Raw genomic sequence first — 20,090 nt, forward strand, 5'->3', positions numbered from 1 at the left:
GTGTGTAACCTATCGTCCATGATACCGTTCTACCATCTTACGTAATTCTTGTTAGAAATGCTCAACGTCTCATAAATTAGAACTGCTAGAGAGAAATGGAAGGTATTTTCGGAAATAAAAGGTCAAAAATACCAACAATAAGGTGAAAGACTCCAAATACCACAAAAAAATTTTATTTGTACCCTAGTGTAATTCATAAAAAAAAAAATTAACATAATAGCCTGTTTGAAAAACAGTTCATTTTCTGGTGAAACCTTTGCTTGAATTGATGGATTGTTACTTTTTTGGCATCACACTCATATATTGTACTTCTCAAAGACTCTTACAAGGGTCAGAACATTGGTCACCATGCTGGCGGTGATAGCAAAACTAAAAATCTTCATTGATAATGTGTATTCTTTGTCCTATGACCAATGAGCGTTAAAGAGTTGGGATTTTTGCTTCACCAGTGAATCCAAAGATTTTAAAAAATTTTCACAAACTTTGTGTCTGCTAACAAGCTTCAAAGAGAAAGTATGTTTGTTTTTCCACAGAACAATGCATATTTGGGCCATGACACATCTGCATATTAACTTATGACGAATATAGTTTATAAATTGTCTTTAATTTCTTTTTTAAATAGATTGGTGGATTTATTTCTCCCAAAATTCTCCATCTCTAGTACTATCAACCTTAAAGAAACACTAACCAAAATGGGACTAGTAGATGTTTTCTCAAACACCGCTGACCTGTCTGGTATTACAGGACATGCCGACTCAAAGATTTCTGAGGTAAGTATTTCTAACTATCTATCTAAAAATAGAAAAATGGTTCAGTGTGAGACAACTTCATCAAGCTTGAATAAATGTCACCTTTGAATTGTATACCTACAGTCTGGAGTGCTGCCTGGTTTTACAATGTTTGTCTATTAGAGGCTTGCCTAGGCCTGCCTCTCCTTTTTAGGAATCAGTTCCACTTGGACATTGTATATCTATCTCCTAAGCATCAATTGAATTTCATGGCCTTACCCATTAAGAATTTTTATGCTATGGTTGAACCTATTTCTATTTTTCGTCCATTCATATTCCATCTTCTTCTGATAACAGTTTTTCTTAACCTCCTTAGGCTATCCATAAAGCTGCAATCAGTGTTAATGAGAAGGGGACAGAAGCAGCAGCCGTTACAGCACTTGAGAAAATTCCCATGATGCTTCCACCTCGCATTAATTTTAACCGTCCATTTACTTTTTCAATATATGACCACAAATCCAAAAGCATCCTCTTCAAAGGAAGAGTTGTCAACCCCCAGAAATAATTCTCTCCCAAATTCTGCATCAATAAAATGTTATAGTGTAAAATGGTGGTCTTATTTACTCACAGTAAGCCATCTCTTGCCCCCTGGCATGAGATCACATAGCTCATCTGTGAATCCCGATGAATGAAATGGGAACTCCTCTAATAGTAAGGAGACCTGGAAAAGTGGATAAATTTAAACTAAAGCTTAAAATCAATTCAGGAGAATATTCCTGGTCATCAATCACTGGTAATTATTCAAGCTGCCCTCTAGCTATACTGTGACTCTGCTGAGCCAAAGGGCAGAGCTGTTATCAGCAGCAACTGCAGTTTTCAAGATTTTGATGTAAGCCAAGTCATTTTTGATGGAAGTACTTTTTATTGTTAAAGAGTAACTGTCATTTAAAAAAACTTTTGATATGTTGAAGGGAATGCATTTTTAAGCCCTTCTGCAATTAGTTTAGTTGCCCCAATCTTACTTCTTTCACTGCTATTCAGCAGCCTTCCCTCTGTTATCAGCCTCATTCAGTGATGCCTCAGATGGCCATTTCTAGGCACTTTCTGCCTACACTGGGCTGAATACGAAGTGAGAATGTACATGTAAGACACACACCCTCTCCTCTCTGCTGTCAGCTGATTTCCTCAAGGCAGCTTTCAACACATGTGCTGCCCGGAGCCCTAACTAATGTGATAATATCACAACTACACTCTTCTCTCCCTGTACACCCTCAACTTTCCCTACACTTGTATATAAACCAGGGCCGCTTCTGCCATGAGGTAGGATGAAGTTCCTGCCTCCGGCAGCAGATTGTGGACCCAACTGGTTCCAAGTAACTAGTACCCCGGATTTGGGAAACACTGGCAAGTCCATACTGTCTGAAAAAAACAATTGCATTGGCACTTGAGATACAGGGCTGCCTGTGTGGACCGCTCTGCAGTACACAAGCCAACGTGCTTGATGGTGTCATCACATGCTCCAACCTGTGTCTCTTCACCAGGGGCGGACTGGCCATTGTACCCACCGGGAATTTTCCCTGTGGGCCGGCCGGTGGGAAGAAACCTGCGCTAAAGAGGTGAGTATTATGGTTTTTTTATTTTTTAAATTATAGAATGGGGGCATTAATTATGTTTGGGGCGGAGGGCGGGGGACATTATTGTATATCTGGGGGGGGGGGAATTATTTATATGGCAGGGGGCTTTATTGTATATCTGGGGCTGGCAGGGGGCATTAATTATATGGTGGGGGCATTATTGTATATCTGGGGCTGGCAGGGGGCATTAATTATATGGCAGGGGGGCATTATTCTATATCTGGGGCTGGCAGGGGGCATTAATTATATGTCTGGGGCGGGGGGGGCAATATTCTATATCTAGGGCTGGCAGGGGGCATTAATTATATGACTGGGGCGGGCAGGGAGCATTATTGTATATCTGAGGCTGGCAGGGGGCAATATTCTATATCTGGGGCTGGCAGGGGGCATTAATTATACGTCTGGGGTGGGGGGGGTTATTCTATATCTGGGGCTGGCAGGGGGCATTAATTATATGTCTGGGGCGGGCAAGGGGCATTATTATATGTCTGGGGCAGGCATGGAGCATTAATTATATGTCTGTGGTAGGCTGGGCACATTAATTCTAAATCTGGGGCAGGCAGGGGGCATTTATTATATGTCTGGGATAGGCTGGGGGCATTTATTATATGTCTGAGGTAGGCTGGGGGCATAAATTATATGTCTGGGGTAGGCTGGGGCATAAATTCTATGTCTGGGGTAGGTTGGGGGCATAAATTCTATGTCTGGGGTAGGGGTGTTACATTATGGAGCACTATTCGTGTGGTACTAATATTTCAGGGGGCTCTATTACAGTATTTGGGTCACAGTATTGGTGGTAGCAGAAGAAGGGACAGTTAAGGGACAATGGGAAAGTGCAGCACATAAGACGTCTGTGTGGTAAACTTTGCAGGAATGCTATGTACCTGGAGGAAGAGACAAGGAGATGGTGGAACTAATGAAGAAGATGAGGAATGAGTACAATCCGAGGATACATCACCTAATGTCACTGGATGCAATAGGTGAGGATCTCATGTGTTTTCTGTAGTTGTATATGATAAATACAGATTTTTTTCATGTTCGCTTCTGTGTATATATGTAGTATTATAGTAGTTATATTCTTGTACATAGGGGGCAGAATTATAGTAGTTATATCCTTGTACAAAGGGGCAGCATTACAGTAGTTATATTCTTGTACATAGGGGGCAGTATTATAGTAGTTATATTCTTGTACATAGGGGGCAGTATTATAGTAGTTATATTCTTGTACATAGGAGCAGTATTATAGTAGTTACATTCTTGTACATAGGGGGAAGTATTATAGTAGTTATATTCTTGTACATAGGGGGCAGTATTATAGTAGTTATATTCTTGTACATAGGGGGCAGTATTAAAGTAGTTATATACTTGTACATAGGGGGCAGTATTATAGTAGTTATATTCTTGTACATAGGGGGCAGTATTATAGTAGTTATATACTTGTACATAGGGGGCAGTATTATAGTAGTTATATTCTTGTACATAGGAGGCAGTATTATAGTAGTTATATTCTTGTACATAGGGGGCAGCATTATAGTAGTTATATTCCTGTACATAGGAGGCAGTATTATAGTAGTTATATTCTTGTACATAGGAGCAGTATTACAGTAGTTATATACTTGTACATAGGGGACAGTATTATAGTAGTTATATTCTTGTGCATAGGAGGCAGTATTATAGTAGTAATATTCATGTTACATAGGGGGCAGTATTATAGTAGTTATATTCCTGTACATAGGGGGCAGTACTGTACTAGTACTATTGTAGTAGTTTTATTTTGAATATAGAAGGCAGTATTGCATGTGTTATTCTAAATGTGTTATTGTAGCATTATTCCTGTACATAGGAGGAAGTATCAATATATTGTTTCTCTGAATTGTACATGTATGGCACAGGGGAAAGGTTTAAGGCTTATCGGGTCGTGTGTTTGCATCATTTACTGATCGACAGGTCACATCTTTGCACATTAGATTCACTTACTAGCAAAAGATGTTCTTGTTTTGCATTAAGGCCATCTACCAACAATTTGTCTGTTATAACCCCACCCACATTATCTGACCACATCCACTTGTTTTGACTCCGCCTATAAAATGGGGCCACTTTTATAGTTTTTTCCAGGGCCATTTTAAATTCCCAGTCCGCCCCTTCTCTTCACAGAGAAAGTGGCCGCCGACGGGAGAAGAAGATAAGATAGAGCAGCGGGGTAGAGCTGAGGCTGAAGCTGGAACCTGAAAGTAAGTATTATGTTTATTATTTTTCTGGTGTGCAGCAGGAGGCGGCTATATATACTGGGGGGAGCTGTACATACTTGGGGGTGGAGCTGTATATACTCGGGGGTTGTATATATTGGGGGCTCTATAATTATGGGGGTGAATATACTGGGGAGAGATGTATATACTGAAGAGGGGCTGTAATTAATATGGCGGGAATAACAGGGCAGTTGCCCTGCTCACAATGGGCTAGGGAAAGTACTTAAAATAATAACATAACATAAAAAATGGTTTGTAGTAGATTTCCAGCGCAAAATTTTACAAAAAACTGTAATTCTCCTTTAATTAATGAAGGACAATAATGCAGCATGCACATACAGAGAAAAGATCAAGACATTTTTATACGATGGGTCTTATTTATGATCAGGTCATGAATAAGATGCGACATGTCGAAATGCTTTACTCTGTATGTGTGTGCTGCATTGTTGTCCTTCATTCAATAAAGAAGAATCACAGCTTTATCGGATCTTTGTGAAATTTTGCGCTGAACATCTACTACAAACCTTCTCTTTCAATTGTGTGTCCGTAGACTCCGGACACTGTTACATGCGCTACTTTCCAGATCTAGCTGATGGAGGTGTCAAGAGTAAAAGAGGGGTGAGCTGGCAATTTGTTTCTCATTAACAAAATACTGTATATACTCGTGTATAAGCTGAGTTTTTCAGCACAAAAAATGCGCTGAAAAAACTCAACTTATACACTAGTCAATACTTACAAACTCACCCTCCGGTGGCCCCGATGCGCAGTGCTGTTTCCCCGATGTCATCGCGGCTCCTCTTCTGGCTTCCCCGCGGCTCCTCTTCATTATTCTGTAACAGGTGGCAGGATGCGGCCATGTTATCTCACGGCCGGCTCATAGTATGACGTCGGCAGCGGCCGCGTCGTACTAAGCGCCTGCCGGCTGGCTGTATTCTACGGGGGCAGGCTGTCTCTGGTTCTTGTAATGTTGTAAAGGGGTGATATCATTCTTTATATTCTGCCATAGGGGAGAGGAGATGGTGCAGTGTTGCTACTTTAATTGCTGTCCCCTGTACCCTGCTGGTATTAGATATGTTCTCGGATCTTTAAGGGAAATTTGTAGTAGTCTATAGTAAACTACAAGGCACCCCCTTACTTTGTGCAATGTTTATGCCCTGAATTCTGGCCAAACTAGATTTTTCCACCAACTGTTCTGAGAGCTATGCAAACTCCTGCCAGCAGCCTTACTGACGGGTGGAGACATTAGACGTCAGATTTACTTTGTGTGCCAAAAGGAGGGGACGTTATACTATTTGGAGAGCCTTTAAGGTAGATAGTGTAAAGTGTTTGGGGGTGGAACAATCACAGATTTTCAGAGATTATGTAAAGGAGGAACTTCCACCTCTGGCCTTAACTAACCTTCCCTCCTTGCCACAACTATACGACAAAATGGGAGACATTCTTGGGCAGAACACTTCCACCAACAGTTTTAGTAAACAATATGGGAAAGAGCAGCCAAAACTTTGCAATGCATCCATTACAAGGATAACTAGTATAAATTGTTACTTGTTTGGTATCATACTCCTGCTCTGCTTCATTAAATTAACGCCAGAACCCCAGATATTTGTTGGAGGCGTGGATCGGGGGGTGCTAATGTGCCTAAAATTTCCTGGACTTGTCCTGCTATCATCCCCTATTGGCAAATGTTAGAGAATGGCATCAATGACATGTTGGGTTGCTCTGTACCAATGGAACCCAATGCATACCTGTTTTCCCAGCTGGTTTCAGGACACATAAATCAAAACTGATTCTACACCTCCTGACGGCAGCCTGCTGCCTTATTACTTCTAGATCAACACAAGCAGCATCTTCATCTTGTGCAGATCTACACTCTCAAGTACAGGAGGTTCCCCAGTGATATGTTCTCTAATCTTTCTACACTATCAATTTGGACTGAGTTGATATAAAGAATCTTGTGTCATTGTTTGAATTTAATACAGTGGGCCTGACTATTAGCTCAAAGGTTGTGGAACCAGTTCACAATGACAAAGGTAATTATATATATATATATATATATATATATATATATATATATATATTTGTACACAGGGAGAATCAGTCTTATGATCCAATAATCCCTGGAGACATTCACAAGCTGCTCGTGAGTATTGTATCTCCATTTCTCCTATTAAGACTCATTCTTATTGCTGTTGTTACATACTGATAATCTTTCCTTATGGTTGTTTTAGGTGATTTTAGATTATACTGGCCATTTACAGAAAGCAACAATCAGGAGTACAACTGGCTAGCCACTACCTAATATTTAATATTTTAACAATAAAGGACTAAGCAATATAGGAGTAGTCAATTGTGATTCCAGCATTAAGAAGATTATTTATGATCATTAGGGCACTATTACCCATATGTCTAAATACATATGTAGGACTAAAACTAAACAGAAATGCAAAACACATTTTTCCCCCAAAAAAATATCTGTAAACATAATTAGAAAGGTGATGTGTAACACTCTCAATAAAATATGACAATCAAAATAATCATTGGCACTGGCTATTATTTTCAAAGTGGCAGGTATATATGAACAGCCGGTGGTGTTGTTGGCAAAGAAGTGTCCCGTACATTGATACTGATAGTATTGGTATCTCTATCATAATCTACACTACGCCGTGCTCCAAAACAACTGTAATACACATACACTCACCGGCCACTTTATTAGGTACACCAGTCCAACTGCTCGTTAACACTTAATTTCTAATCAGCCAATCACATGGCGGCAACTCAGTGCATTTAGGCATGTAGTCATGGTCAAGACAATCTCCTGCAGTTCAAACCGAGCATCAGTATGGGGAAGAAAGGTGATTTGAGGGCCTTTGAACGTGGCATGGTTGTTGGTGCCAGAAGGGCTGGTCTGAGTATTTCAGAAACTGCTGATCTACTCGGATTTTCACACACAACCATCTCTAGGGTTTACAGAGAATGGTCCGAAAAAGAAAAAACAGTTCTGTGGGCGGAAATGTCTTGTTGATGCCAGAAGTCAGAGGAGAATGGGCAGACTTGTTTGAGCTGATAGAAAGGCAACAGTGACTCAAATCTCAACCCGTTACAATCAAGGTAGGCAAAAGAGCATCTCTAAAAGCACATTACATCGAACTTTAAGGCAGATGGGCTACAGCAGCAGAAGACCACACCGGGTGCCACTCCTTTCAGCTAAGAACAGGAAATTGAGGCTACAATTTGCACAAGCTCATCGAAATTGGACAGTAGAAAATTGGAAAAACGTTGCCTGGTCTGATGAGTCTCGATTTCTGCTGCGACATTCGGATGGTAGGGTCAGAATTTGGCGTCAACAACATGAAAGCTTGGATCTAATTCCAATTGCATTTCTGCAAATAAAGGTCTTTTGACCAAAGAGATAAAGTGAAAATTTAACTTTTATTTCTATTTGTGTAATAAATAAATCAGAACTCAGTCTGTATTTGTATCTTATTTGAAATCGCTATACTGAGCCGAAAAAAAAGGGTATTTAAAAGATTTTTGTGACAGTGGTGGATGGATGTTAATAGGTATTATACTATCAAAGAGAGAGACCTTTAGAGTCTGTGACCATATGGTATATCCGTGTGGGTACTTTTTGTCTCAATTGGGAAATAAAAATAAATCAATCAATCAGTTCTTCATTTATATTTGCCACCAGGCTTCTGTGAGCTTGCCGTGGTGCTCCCAGCAATCTCTAATATTGACAGAGGGAATCCACCATTTGGTGGTATGTAGAGATGAGCAAGCACTAAAATGCTCGGGTACTCGTTATTCGAGACGAACTTTTCCCGATGCTCGAGTGCTCGTCTCGTATAACGAGCCCCATTGAAGTCAATGGGAGACTCGAGCATTTTTCAAGGGGACCAAGGATCTGCACAGGGAAGCTTGGCCAAGCACCTGGGAACCTCAGAAAAGGAAGGTAACACCACGGAAATGGACAGGAAACAGCAGGGGCAGCATGCATGGATGCCTCTGAGGCTGCTTAATCGCACCATTATGCCAAAACTATGGGCAACAGCATGGCAATGACAGAGTGACCGAATGAGGCTAGATAGCATCTAAAACATCCAATAATTGACCCTGACACTATAGGGGACTATGCAGAGGCAGCGGCAGCAGCGGCAGGCTAGGGAGTGTCTTGGCAACATACACCAATGGGTGGCAGAGAGGAACCAAAGGAGGTGAGCAAGAAGCGATCAAATAATATCAGTAAATGATAAAAGTTTGCCAGTATATTTTGTGGATTACACAGCAGGGTGGCGACAAAGTTAACAAGTTTGATGTGGAAGCCATGAAAACAACCCAAAATTCTGCCTGACACAGCTCGTTTGATAAGGGGACCATGTATGGAGGCAGTGAACTAGTAGTAGATTAAAGGTGCTGCAGTTAAAACTATGTTAGTTGGATCTTGGGATGGAGCTGGCGCTCCGCTGCCAGGCGAGCTTTCGCCAATCCAAGCCCCTGTCTCTAGGCTACTCCCCAAACAGCACTTCTAAGAACCTTTTGTATAAAATCAAGTGTAGTAGCGTTCTTATAAGTTTGGGTTCTGGCGGGTGAGGGGAATGTAAACAGATGCGCAAGAAGCGCTGAAATAATATTGGTAAATGATAAAAGTTTGCCAGTATATTTTGTGGATTACACAGCAGGGTGGTGACAAAGTTAACATGGAAGCCATGAAAACAATCCAAAATTCTATGGACTACTTTTGGAGGCAGCTATGGCGATGACGTGTGGAGGTAGCAATGGAGGCAACGTGTGAAGGCAGCTAAAAAGACGACGTGTGGAGGCTGCTATGGAGACAATTTAATTTGGATAGTGCCTGTATGTGGCAGTCCAAAAAAGTTTTCAAACCAGAGGAGCAGGTAGCTGGTCCTCCAGAAAAATTACATAGATTGAGTGCCTGTATGTGGCAGTCCAAAAAAGTTTTCAAACCAGAGGAGCAGGTAGCTGGTCCTCCAAAAAGATTAAATAAATTGATTGCCTGTATGTGGCAGTCCAAAAAAGTTTACAAACCAGAGGAGCAGGTAGCTGGTCCTCCAGAAAAATTACATAGATTGAGTGCCTGTATGTGGCACTCCCAAAAATTGTTTAAAACAGAGGACAGGGTAGTTGGCCCTCCAGAAAAATTAAATACATAGAGTACTATAGCCAGAGCCAGTTGGCCCTGGCAAAAAAATAGCCAGTTTCCTCTGCTTTAGTGTACAAAGAGGAGGAGAAGGAGGACAATGAGGAGGAGGAGTGCATACATTATTCAGGTTCAGCTTCTTTCACCTGGTGGAGAATGGAAATGCGGAGAAATCCAGGCTTTATTCATCTTGATAAGCGTCAGCCTGTCAGCGCTGTCTGTCGACTGAAAACCCGCTCGGACAACACGCTAGCGGCAGGGCAGGCAAGAACCTCCAAGGCGTACAGCGCCAGTTCGTGCCACATGTCCAGCTTTGAAACCCAGTAGTTGTAGGGAGCTGTGTGATCATTTAGGACGATGGTATGGTCAGCTACGTACTCCCTCACCATCTTTATGTAAAGATCAGCCCTACTCTGCCGAGACTGGGGACAGGTGACAGTGTCTTGCTGGGGTGACATAAAACTGGCAAAGGCCTTGTAAAGTGTACCCCTGCCAGTGCTGGACAAGCTGCCTGGTCGCCTACTCTCCCTTGCTACTTGTCCCGCAGAAGTACGCCCTCTGCCGCTAGCGCTGTCAGAAGGGAAATACTGTTTCAGCTTGTGCACCAGGGCCTGCTGGTATTCATGCATTCTCACACTCCTTTCCTCTCCAGGGATGAGAGTGGAAAGATTTTTCTTGTACCGTGGGTCCAGGAGAGTGAATACCCAGTAATCGGTGCTGGAATAAATTCTTTGAACGCGAGGGTCACGGGATAGGCAGCTTAGCATGAAATCTGCCATATGCGCCAGAGTCCCAACGCACAAGAATTCACTCCCCTCACTGGCCTGACTGTCCATTTCCTCCTCCACCAACTCCTCCAACTCCTCTTCTTCTGCCCATACACGCTGAACAGTGAAGGACTGAACAATGGTCCCCTCTTGTGTCTCGCCAACATTCTCCTCCTCTTCCTCCTCATCCTCCTCCACCTCCTCCGATATGCGCTGAGAAACAGACCTAAGGGTGCTTTGGCTATAAACAAGGGAATCTTCTTCCCCCGTCTCTTGTGACGAGCGCAAAGCTTCCGACTTCATGCTGACCAGAGAGTTTTTCAACAGGCCAAGCAGCGGGATGGTGAGGCTGATGATGGCGGCATCACCACTGACCATCTGTGTTGACTCCTCAAAGTTACTCAGCACCTGACAGATATCAGACATCCACGTCCACTCCTCATTGTAGACTTGAGGAAGCTGACTGACCTGACTACCAGTTCTGGTGGAAGTTGACATCTGGCAGTCTACAATCGCTCTGCGCTGCTGGTAAACTCTGGATAACATGGTCAGTGTTGAATTCCACCTCGTGGGCACGTCGCACAACAGTCGGTGAGCGGGCAGTTGGAGGCGGCGCTGCGCTGCCCTGAGAGTGGCAGCATCTGTGCTGGACTTCCTGAAATGCGCACAGATGCGGCGCACCTTCGTGAGCAAATCAGACAGATTGGGGTATGTCTTGAGGAAACGCTGAACTATAAGATTTAACACATGGGCCAGGCATGGCGCCTGTGTCAGTCTGCCGAGTTGCAGAGCCGCCACCAGGTTACGGCCGTTGTCACACACAACCATGCCTGGCTTCAGGTTCAGCGGTGCCAGCCACAGATCAGTCTGCGCCGTGATGCCCTGTAATAACTCTTGGGCGGTGTGCCTTTTATTGCCTAGGCTCAGCAGTTTGAGCACCGCCTGCTGTCGCTTAGCGACGGCACTGCTGCTGTGCCTAGAGCTACCGACTGATGGCGCCATGCCCACGGATGGTAATTCAGAGGAGGAGGTGGAGGAGGGGTGGGAGGAGGAGTAGGCATAGTAGGCCTTTGAGACCTGGACCGAGGTAGGCCCCGCAATCCTCGGCGTCGGCAGTATATGACCAGCCCCAGGGTCACACTCGATCCCAGCCTCCACCAAGTTAACCCAATGTGCCGTCAGCGATATATAGTGGCCCTGCCCGGCAGCACTCGTCCACGTGTCCGTGGTCAGGTGGACCTTGTCAGAAACGGCGTTGGTCAGGGCACGGAGGATTTTCTCTGACACGTGCTTGTGCAGGGCTGGGACGGCACATCGGGAAAAGTAGTGGCGGCTGGGGACCGAATACCGAGGGGCGGCCGCCGCCATGAGGTTTCGAAAGGCCTCGGTCTCTACCAGCCTATAGGGCAGCATCTCCAGGCTAAGCAACTTGGAGATGTGGACGTTGAGGGCTTGGGCGTGTGGGTGGGTTGCGCTATACTTCCTTTTGCGCTCCAGCGTCTGGGGCGTGGAGAGCTGAACGCTGGTGGATGCTGTGGAGGATCGTGGAGGCGAAGATGGGGTTTTTGCACGGGAGGTGTTTGGGCCGGGGTCCTGGGCAGGGGGCTGACTAGCAGATGACACAGGGGAAGGAGCAGTGGTGTGCCCGGACGGAGGTGAACGGGCTTGGTGCCATTGAGTGGGGTGTTTAGCATTCAGATGCCTGCGCATACTGGTGGTAGTTAAGCTAGTAGTGGTGGAACCCCTGCTGATCCTGGTTTGGCAAAGGTTGCACACCACAGTCCGTCGGTCATCCGGTGTTTCTTTAAAGAACCTCCAGACTTCTGAAAATCTAGCCCTCGCCACGGGAGCTTGACTATGGGCAACATTTGGCGCTGATGCACCAGCTCTGGCCCTGCCTCTCTGTCTGGCCCCACCACTGCCTCTTCCAACCTGTTCTGGTCGAGGACTCTCCTCTGTCTCAGAAGCACTGTGTTCACCCGGCCTATCAATCCAGCTTGGGTCTGTCACCTCATCATCCTCCGATCCCTCAGTCTGCTCCCCCCTTGGACTTCCTGCCCTGACAACAACTTCACAACTGTCTGACAACTGTGTCTCCTCATCGTCCGACACCTCTTTACACACTTCTTCCACTACGTGAATAATGTCATCATCACCCACAGACTGCGACTGGTGGAAAACCTGGGCATCGGAAAATAGCTCAGCAGCAGCAGGACAAGTGGTTTGTGACTGTGGGAAGGGTCCAGAAAACAGTTCCTCAGAGTATGCCGGTTCAAATGCCAAATTTTGGTGGGAGGGGGCAGACTGGGGGGAAGGAGGCTGAGGTGGAGGAGCTGGAGGAGTGGCGATTTCGGTGACATGGGTGGACTGCGTGGAAGACTGACTGGTGGACAAATGGCTAGAAGCATTGTCCGCAATCCACGACATCACCTCTTCGCACTGTTCTGGCCTCAACAGTGCTCTACCACGAGTCCCAGTAACTTGAGACATGATGAACCTAGGGAGTGTACCTCTGCGGCGTTCCCCTGCTCCCCCATCAGCAGGTGGTGTCTCACCCCGCCCAGGACCACGGCCTCTGACCCCTGCAGTAGTTGGACGCCCAAGTCCATGCCCTCGTCCTCTACCCCTAGCCCTCGGGTTAAACATTTTCCAAATCAATGTGTAAACTTGAAAAAAAAAAATTTTTTGTGTTTATTTTTTTTTAGTTTTTTATTTTTTTTAACAAAACGATGCTATCCTATTGCTATGGCTAGTTTCTAACCTACACTGACAGCACACAACTGGATTTTGTGCTTTGCAAGATGAGTTTGAGTTTAAAATGAAATAAAGATAAAAAAAAAATATTAAATCAGCAGACTCTGCCTAATTCTACTCAAACCCCTAATACATTGTCCCACTTCGGTGTTTGAGGTGGATATGCGTGTCACTAAGAGCTAAACACAACGGTCGCAGGTCTCCCAGCAAATTCCTCACAGTATGGTACTAGCTGCACTACTAGTGCCAGCAAGCCCAGCCACAAGCAAACAAAAAAAGGAAAATATAACGCTATTGTAGGCCTAAGTAAGCCGTTGGGCTTCTCCTATGGCTATTTTGTAGCCTACAATGAGAGCACACTGCTTTGCAAGATGAGTTTGAGCTATAAAATGAAATAAAGGTAAAATAAAAAGAAACTGGCAGACTGTGACTAATTGAAATCAAACCTAATAAATTTTCCCACTTTGGTGTTTGAGGTGGATATGTGTGTCACTAAGAGCTAAACACAACGGTAGCAAGTCCCACTGCAAATTCCTCACAATATGGTACTAGCTGCAAATAAAAAAAAAAAAAGTATAACGTTATTGTAGCCCTAAGAAGGGCTGTTGGGTTCTTGTAGAATCACTCCTGCCTAACACTATTCTAATAGAACACCCTAACGCTTTCCCTGACCAGCAGCAGCTCTCTCCCTAGCGGCATCCAGACACAGAATGATCCGAGCAGCGCAGGCAGGGGCTAGTCTATTCCAGGGTCACCTGATCTGGCCAGCCAACCACTGCTATCGACGTGTAAGGGTACCACGTCATGCTGGGTGGAGTGCAGAGTCTCCTGGCTTGTGATTGGCTCTGTTTCTGGCCGCCAAAAAGCAAAACGGCGGGAGATGCCATTTTCTCGAGTGGGCGAAGTATTCGTCCGAGCAACGAGCAGTTTCGAGTACGCTAATGCTCGAACGAGCATCAAGCTCGGACGAGTATGTTCGCTCATCTCTAGTGGTGTGTTATAATTCCTCTCTTTGCCCATATTCACACATGCTCTCAAGGGAGGGGTATTTGTAGGAGATCTCACGCACTCACATTTGCATCCACACAGGTATTGTGCTTACATCCGCACTATTATCCAAATGTCTCTCTATATCTGTGGTAAGTAAAGATATATTTCTAAATTAGGTCTGATTATGTGTCGCTGCAGTCCAACACATCTAGACTTAGAGATATCCACCACTTTTTATCACAAAGATTAAAATGTTTGTCGCTCGGTCAGCCCCCCCGACATGTTTCGCCACAATCTGGCGTCCTCAGGGGGTCCAACACATCTCTAAGTCTAGATGTGTTGGACTGCAGCGACACATAATCAGACCTAATTTAGAAATATATCTTTACTTACCACAGATATAGAGAGACATTTGGATAATAGTGCTGATGTAAGCACAATACATGTGTGGATGCAAATGTGAGTGCGTGAGATCTCCTACAAATACCCCTCCCTTGAGAGCATGTGTGAATACGGGCAAAGAGAGGAATTATAACATACCACCAAATGGTGGATTCCCTCTGTCAATATTAGAGATTGCTGGGAGCACCACGGCAAGCTCACAGAAGCCTGGTGGCAAATATAAATGAAGAACTGATTGATTGGTTTATTTTTATTTCCCAATTGAGACAAAAAGTACCCACACGGATATACCATATGGTCACAGACTCTAAAGGTCTCTCTCTTTGATAGTATAATACCTATTAACATCCATCCACCACTGTCACAAAAATCTTTTAAATACCCTTTTTTTTCGGCTCAGTATAGCGATTTCAAATAAGAGACAAATACAGACTGAGTTCTGATTTATTTATTAGACAAATAGAAATAAAAGTTAAATTTTATACTTACCATTTTCACTTTATCTCTTTGGTCAAAAGACCTTTATTTGCAGAAATGCAATTGGAATTGAAACATGTCATAAAGCTGGAATCATCTCAGACTGGTTTCTTGAACATGACAATGAGTTCACTGTACTCAAATGGCCTCCACAATCACCAGATCTCAATCCAATAGAGCATCTTTGGGATGTGATGGAACGGGAGATTCGCATCATGGATGTGCATCAAAAACAATATTGTCAGATAAAAATTTAAAAAAGTTAAAAACAATACACATACAATACTTACAAACAGTTAGGGAAAAGGGAAACAAAAAACTCTTGCTATGGAAATAGCGGACAGGGCATAGAGAGTGATCCAGTCTTTTAATTTATAGAGTTCTCAAACTGAACGCTGGATGTGTGGCCCTTTCACTAATTTAAAGCCAGGAGGTTTTTGACCCCCACCCTTGGCTGTGATGTCACTGTGAAAGGGAGTTTTTTTCTATCCCCCTCCCATCAGAGAGGTACTCTCTGGGTCTGGGGTTTTATTAAAACCGCATAACTTTTGATTGGAATATGGCACAACCCATTGCTTCCAATCCAGTGGGTACCTTATTACCATTTACCCCATACCAAACTTGGGGTGTCTAAGCCTAATATTAGGGGTGTTCTGCAATTGACTGGTTTCTTTTTTTCCGCTAGCCTTCCGATACTCAGTCCAGGAGTGTACCTAGATCCTATAACTCTCCCCTGTAAATGGGGATCCATACTTATGAATTATGCCTTAGTTATGGACAGCTATGATATTTCCCTTTGTCTGTTGGTTTTTCAGCGGCAAAACCCACACACATATCCCGTATTCCTTTGATCTCTGTGTCCCCAGAGCTGAGCTAGCAGAGGTTTGAATTTCTGCACTTGTTCTGTGGTCACAAGGAAGTATCCTGTGGTGTTGGCTCCAGTTAATCCAACTGTAACAGTAATTACCATTTACTCCTCTAACCAGTCGTAAATGTAATGAGATGCAATGAAAGAGAAAAAATTAAACACAATCATAGTATCATCATAGTATCATAGTTTAAACGGTTGAAAAAAGACACATGTCCATCAAGTTCAACAAAGGAAAGGAAGGGATTGGATGAGGAAGGGATTTAGGGGAAACAATCCTATATAGCATAACAATCAATGTTATTTAGGTGTAAAAAGGCATCTAGACTAGAGATGAGCGAGCACTAAAATGCTCGGGTACTCGTTATTCGAGACGAACTTTTCCCGATGCTCGAGTGCTCGTCTCGAATAACGAGCCCCATTGAAGTCAATGGGAGACTCGAGCATTTTTCAAGGGGACCAAGGCTCTGCACAGGGAAGCTTGGCCAAACACCTGGAAACCTCAGAAAAGGATGGAACCACCACGGAAATGGACAGGAAACAGCAGGGGCAGCATGCATGGATGCCTCTGAGGCTGCTTAAACGCACCATTATGCCAAAATTATGGGCAACAGCATGGCCATGACAGAGTGACAGAATGAAGCTAGATAGCATCTAAAACATCCAATAATTGACCCTGACACTATAGGGGACGGCATGCAGAGGCAGCGGCAGCAGGCTAGAGAGTGTCTTGGCAACATACCCCAAATGGACTCAGGCTTAAAACCAATGGGTGGCAGAGAGGAACCAAAGGAGGTGAGCAAGAAGTGCTCAAATAATATCGGTACATGATAAAAGTTTGCCAGTATATTTTGTGGATTACACAGCAGGGTGGCGACAAAGTTAACAAGTTTGATGTGGAAGCCATGAAAACAACCCAAAATTCTGCCTGACACAGCTCGTTTGATAAGGGGACCATGTATGGAGGCAGTGAACTAGTAGTAGATTAAAGGTGCTGCAGTTAAAACTATGTTAGTTGGATCTTGGGATAGAGCTGGCGCTCCGCTTCCAGGCGAGCTTTCGCCAATCCAAGCCCCTGTCTCTAGGTTACTCCCCAAACAGCACTTCTAAGAACCTTTTGTATAAGATCAAGTGTAGTAGCATTCTTATAAGTTTAGGATATGGCGGGTGAGGGGAATGTAAACAGATGCGCAAGAAGCGCTAAAATAATATTGGTAAATGATAAAAGTTTGCCAGTATATTTTGTGGATTACACAGCAGGGTGGCGACAAAGTTAACAAGTTTGTTGTGGAAGCCATGAAAACAACCCAAAATTCTGCCTGACACAGCTCGTTTGATAAGGGGACCATGTATGCCTACAGTTCATGCCAGTCGCTGCACTGGCTGCCAGTCTCCTTTCGAATACAGTTTAAAATAATAACCCTCATCCATAAAGCTCTGTATAATGCTGCACCCCCCTACCTCTCCTCTCTTATCTCAGTCTATCGCTCAACCCGTGCTCTTAGATCCGCCAGTGATCTTAGATTAACCTCTACCCTAGTGCGGACCTCCCACTCGCGTCTCCAAGACTTCTCTAGAGCTGCACCAATTCTATGGAATGCTCTGCCCCGGACTATCAGACTAATACCTAACCTCCAAAGTTTCAAACGTGCTCTTAAAACCCATTTCTTTAGGCAAGCCTATAACACTCATTAACTGCATGAAGTTTTAACTCTTCTACTAACCCGTCCTGTGTCGTCCTCCCTTCTGTTATCCAGCAACCAACAGGCACCAGACTTCTCTGCAGTCCCATTCACCCTGGACCTGGTATATAAGATGACGGCTGAGTGGTTCAAGCGACAGCAATTCCATTTATTATATTTTGTTCTATTCCCTAAGAAGAATGGCTTGACCATTAAATATTCTTTTACCTCGTGTTACCCCATCATCTTCATAAACCGTAAGCTCTGGCGAGCAGGGACCTCACTCCTGTTGTTCCATACAAATGTTGTGCTCTGTTACATTACATTTGTATTTGTTTCCTATGATTTGTAAAGCGCTACGGAATATGATGGCGCTATATAAATAAAGATTATTATTATTATTATTATGGAGGCAGTGAACTAGTAGTAGATTAAAGGTGCTGCAGTTAAAACTATGTTAGTTGGATCTAGGGATGGAGCTGGCGCTCCGCTTCCAGGCGAGCTTTCGCCAATCCAAGCCCCTGTCTCTAGGCTACTCCCCAAACAGCACTTCTAAGAACCTTTTGTATAAGATCAAGTGTAGTAGCGTTCTTATAAGTTTGGGATATGGCGGGTGAGGGGAATGTAAACAGATGCGCAAGAAGCGCTGAAATAATATCGGTAAATGATAAAAGTTTGCCAGTATATTTTGTGGATTACACAGCAGGGTGGCGACAAAGTTAACAAGTTTGATGTGGAATGCCCTGTAATAGCTCTTGGGCGGTGTGCCATTTATCGCCTAGGCTCAGCAGTGTGAGCACCGCCTGCTGTCGCTTAGCGACGGCACTGCTGCTGTGCCTAGAGCTACCGACTGATGGCGCCATGCCCACGGATGGTAATTCGGAGGAGGAGGAGGTGGAGGAGGGGTGGGAGGAGGAGGAGGTATAGTAGGCCTTTGAGACCTGGACCGAGGTAGGCCCCGCAATCCTCGGCGTCGGCAGTATATGACCAGCCCCAGGGTCAGACTCGGTCCCAGCCTCCACCAAGTAAAGTGTAGTAGCGTTCTTATAAGTTTGGGATATGGCGGGTGAGGGGAATGTAAACCGATGCGCAAGAAGCGCTGAAATAATATCCGTAAATGGTAAAAGTTTGCCAGTATATTTTGTGGATAACACAGCAGGGTGGCGACAAAGTTAACAACTTTGATGTGGACTCCATGAAAACAACCCAAATTTCTGCCTGACACACCTCGTTTGATAAGGGGACGATGTATGGAGGCAGCTATATGGACGACTTTTGGAGGTAGCAATGGAGACATCGTGTGGAGGCTGCTAGGGAGACAATTTAATTTGGATAGTGCCTGTATGTGGCAGTCCAAAAAAGTTTTCAAACAAGAGGAGCAGGTAGGTGGCCCTCCAGAAAAATGAAATAGATTGAGTGCCTGTATGTGGCAGTCCAAAAAAGCTTTCAAACCAGAGGAGCAGGTAGGTGGCCCTCCAGAAAAATGAAATAGATTGAGTGCCTGTATGTGGCAGTCCAAAAAAGTTTTCAAACCAGAGGAGCAGGTAGGTGGCCCTCCATAAAAATTGAATAGATTGAGTGCCTGTATGTGGCAGTCCAAAAAGGTTTTCAAACCAGAGGAGCAGGTAGGTGGCCCTCCAGAAAATTGAAATAGATTGAGTGCCTGTATGTGGCAGTCCAAAAAAGTTTTCAAACCAGAGGAGCAGGTAGGTGGCCCTCCAGAAAAATGAAATAGATTGAGTGCCTGTATGTGGCAGTCCAAAAAAGTTTTCAAACCAGAGGAGCAGGTAGGTGGCCCTCCAGAAAAATGAAATAGATTGAGTGCCTGTATGTGGCAGTCCAAAAAAGTTTTCAAACCAGAGGAGCAGGTAGGTGGCCCTCCAGAAAAATTGAATAGATTGAGTGCCTGTATGTGGCAGTCCCAAAAATTGTTTAAAACAGAGGACCGGGTAGGTGGCCCTCCAGAAAAATTAAATGCATAAAGTACTATAGCTAGAGCCAGTGGGCCCTGTCAAAAAATAGCCAGTTTCCTCTGCTTTAGTGTACAAAGAGGAGGAGAAGGAGGAAAATGAGGAGGAGGAGTGCATAAATTATTCAGGTTGAGCTTCCTTCACCTGGTGGAGATTGGATATTATGAGAAATCCAGGCTTTATTCATCTTAATAAGCGTCAGCCTGTCAGCGCTGTCAGTCGACAGGCGTGTACGCTTATCGGTGATGATGCCACCAGCTGCACTGAAAACCCGCTCGGACAACACGCTAGCGGCAGGGCAGGCAAGAACCTCCAAGGCGTACAGCGCCAGTTCGTGCCACATGTCCAGCTTTGAAACCCAGTAGTTGTAGGGAGCTGTGTGATCATTTAGGACGATGGTATGGTCAGCTACGT

At 44.3% G+C, this 20,090-nt stretch overlaps 2 protein-coding genes across 3 annotated transcripts in view; both read left to right on the forward strand.

Annotated features, from left to right (window-relative positions):
- The window catches only part of LOC140069955 (alpha-1-antitrypsin-like), a 65,230-nt gene extending 63,924 nt beyond the window's left edge, over window positions 1-1,306 (forward strand). For both annotated transcript variants that reach the window (XM_072116269.1, XM_072116271.1), the window contains exons 4-5: window positions 623-770; window positions 1,105-1,306. In XM_072116269.1, coding sequence (XP_071972370.1) covers window positions 623-770; window positions 1,105-1,293 — 337 coding nt within the window. In that variant the 3' untranslated portion in view covers window positions 1,294-1,306. The remainder of the gene's footprint in view (window positions 1-622; window positions 771-1,104) is intronic.
- A 5,400-nt stretch (window positions 1,307-6,706) lies between these two features.
- The window catches only part of LOC140069957 (alpha-1-antitrypsin-like), an 87,234-nt gene continuing 73,850 nt past the window's right edge, over window positions 6,707-20,090 (forward strand). Inside the window, exon 1 of the mRNA XM_072116273.1 lies at window positions 6,707-6,748. The gene's annotated coding sequence lies outside the window, so the exon portion shown is untranslated. The remainder of the gene's footprint in view (window positions 6,749-20,090) is intronic.

The sequence above is a fragment of the Engystomops pustulosus genome, chromosome 7, assembly GCF_040894005.1.
Source record: "Engystomops pustulosus chromosome 7, aEngPut4.maternal, whole genome shotgun sequence".
NCBI classification, from domain to species: Eukaryota; Metazoa; Chordata; class Amphibia; order Anura; family Leptodactylidae; genus Engystomops; species Engystomops pustulosus.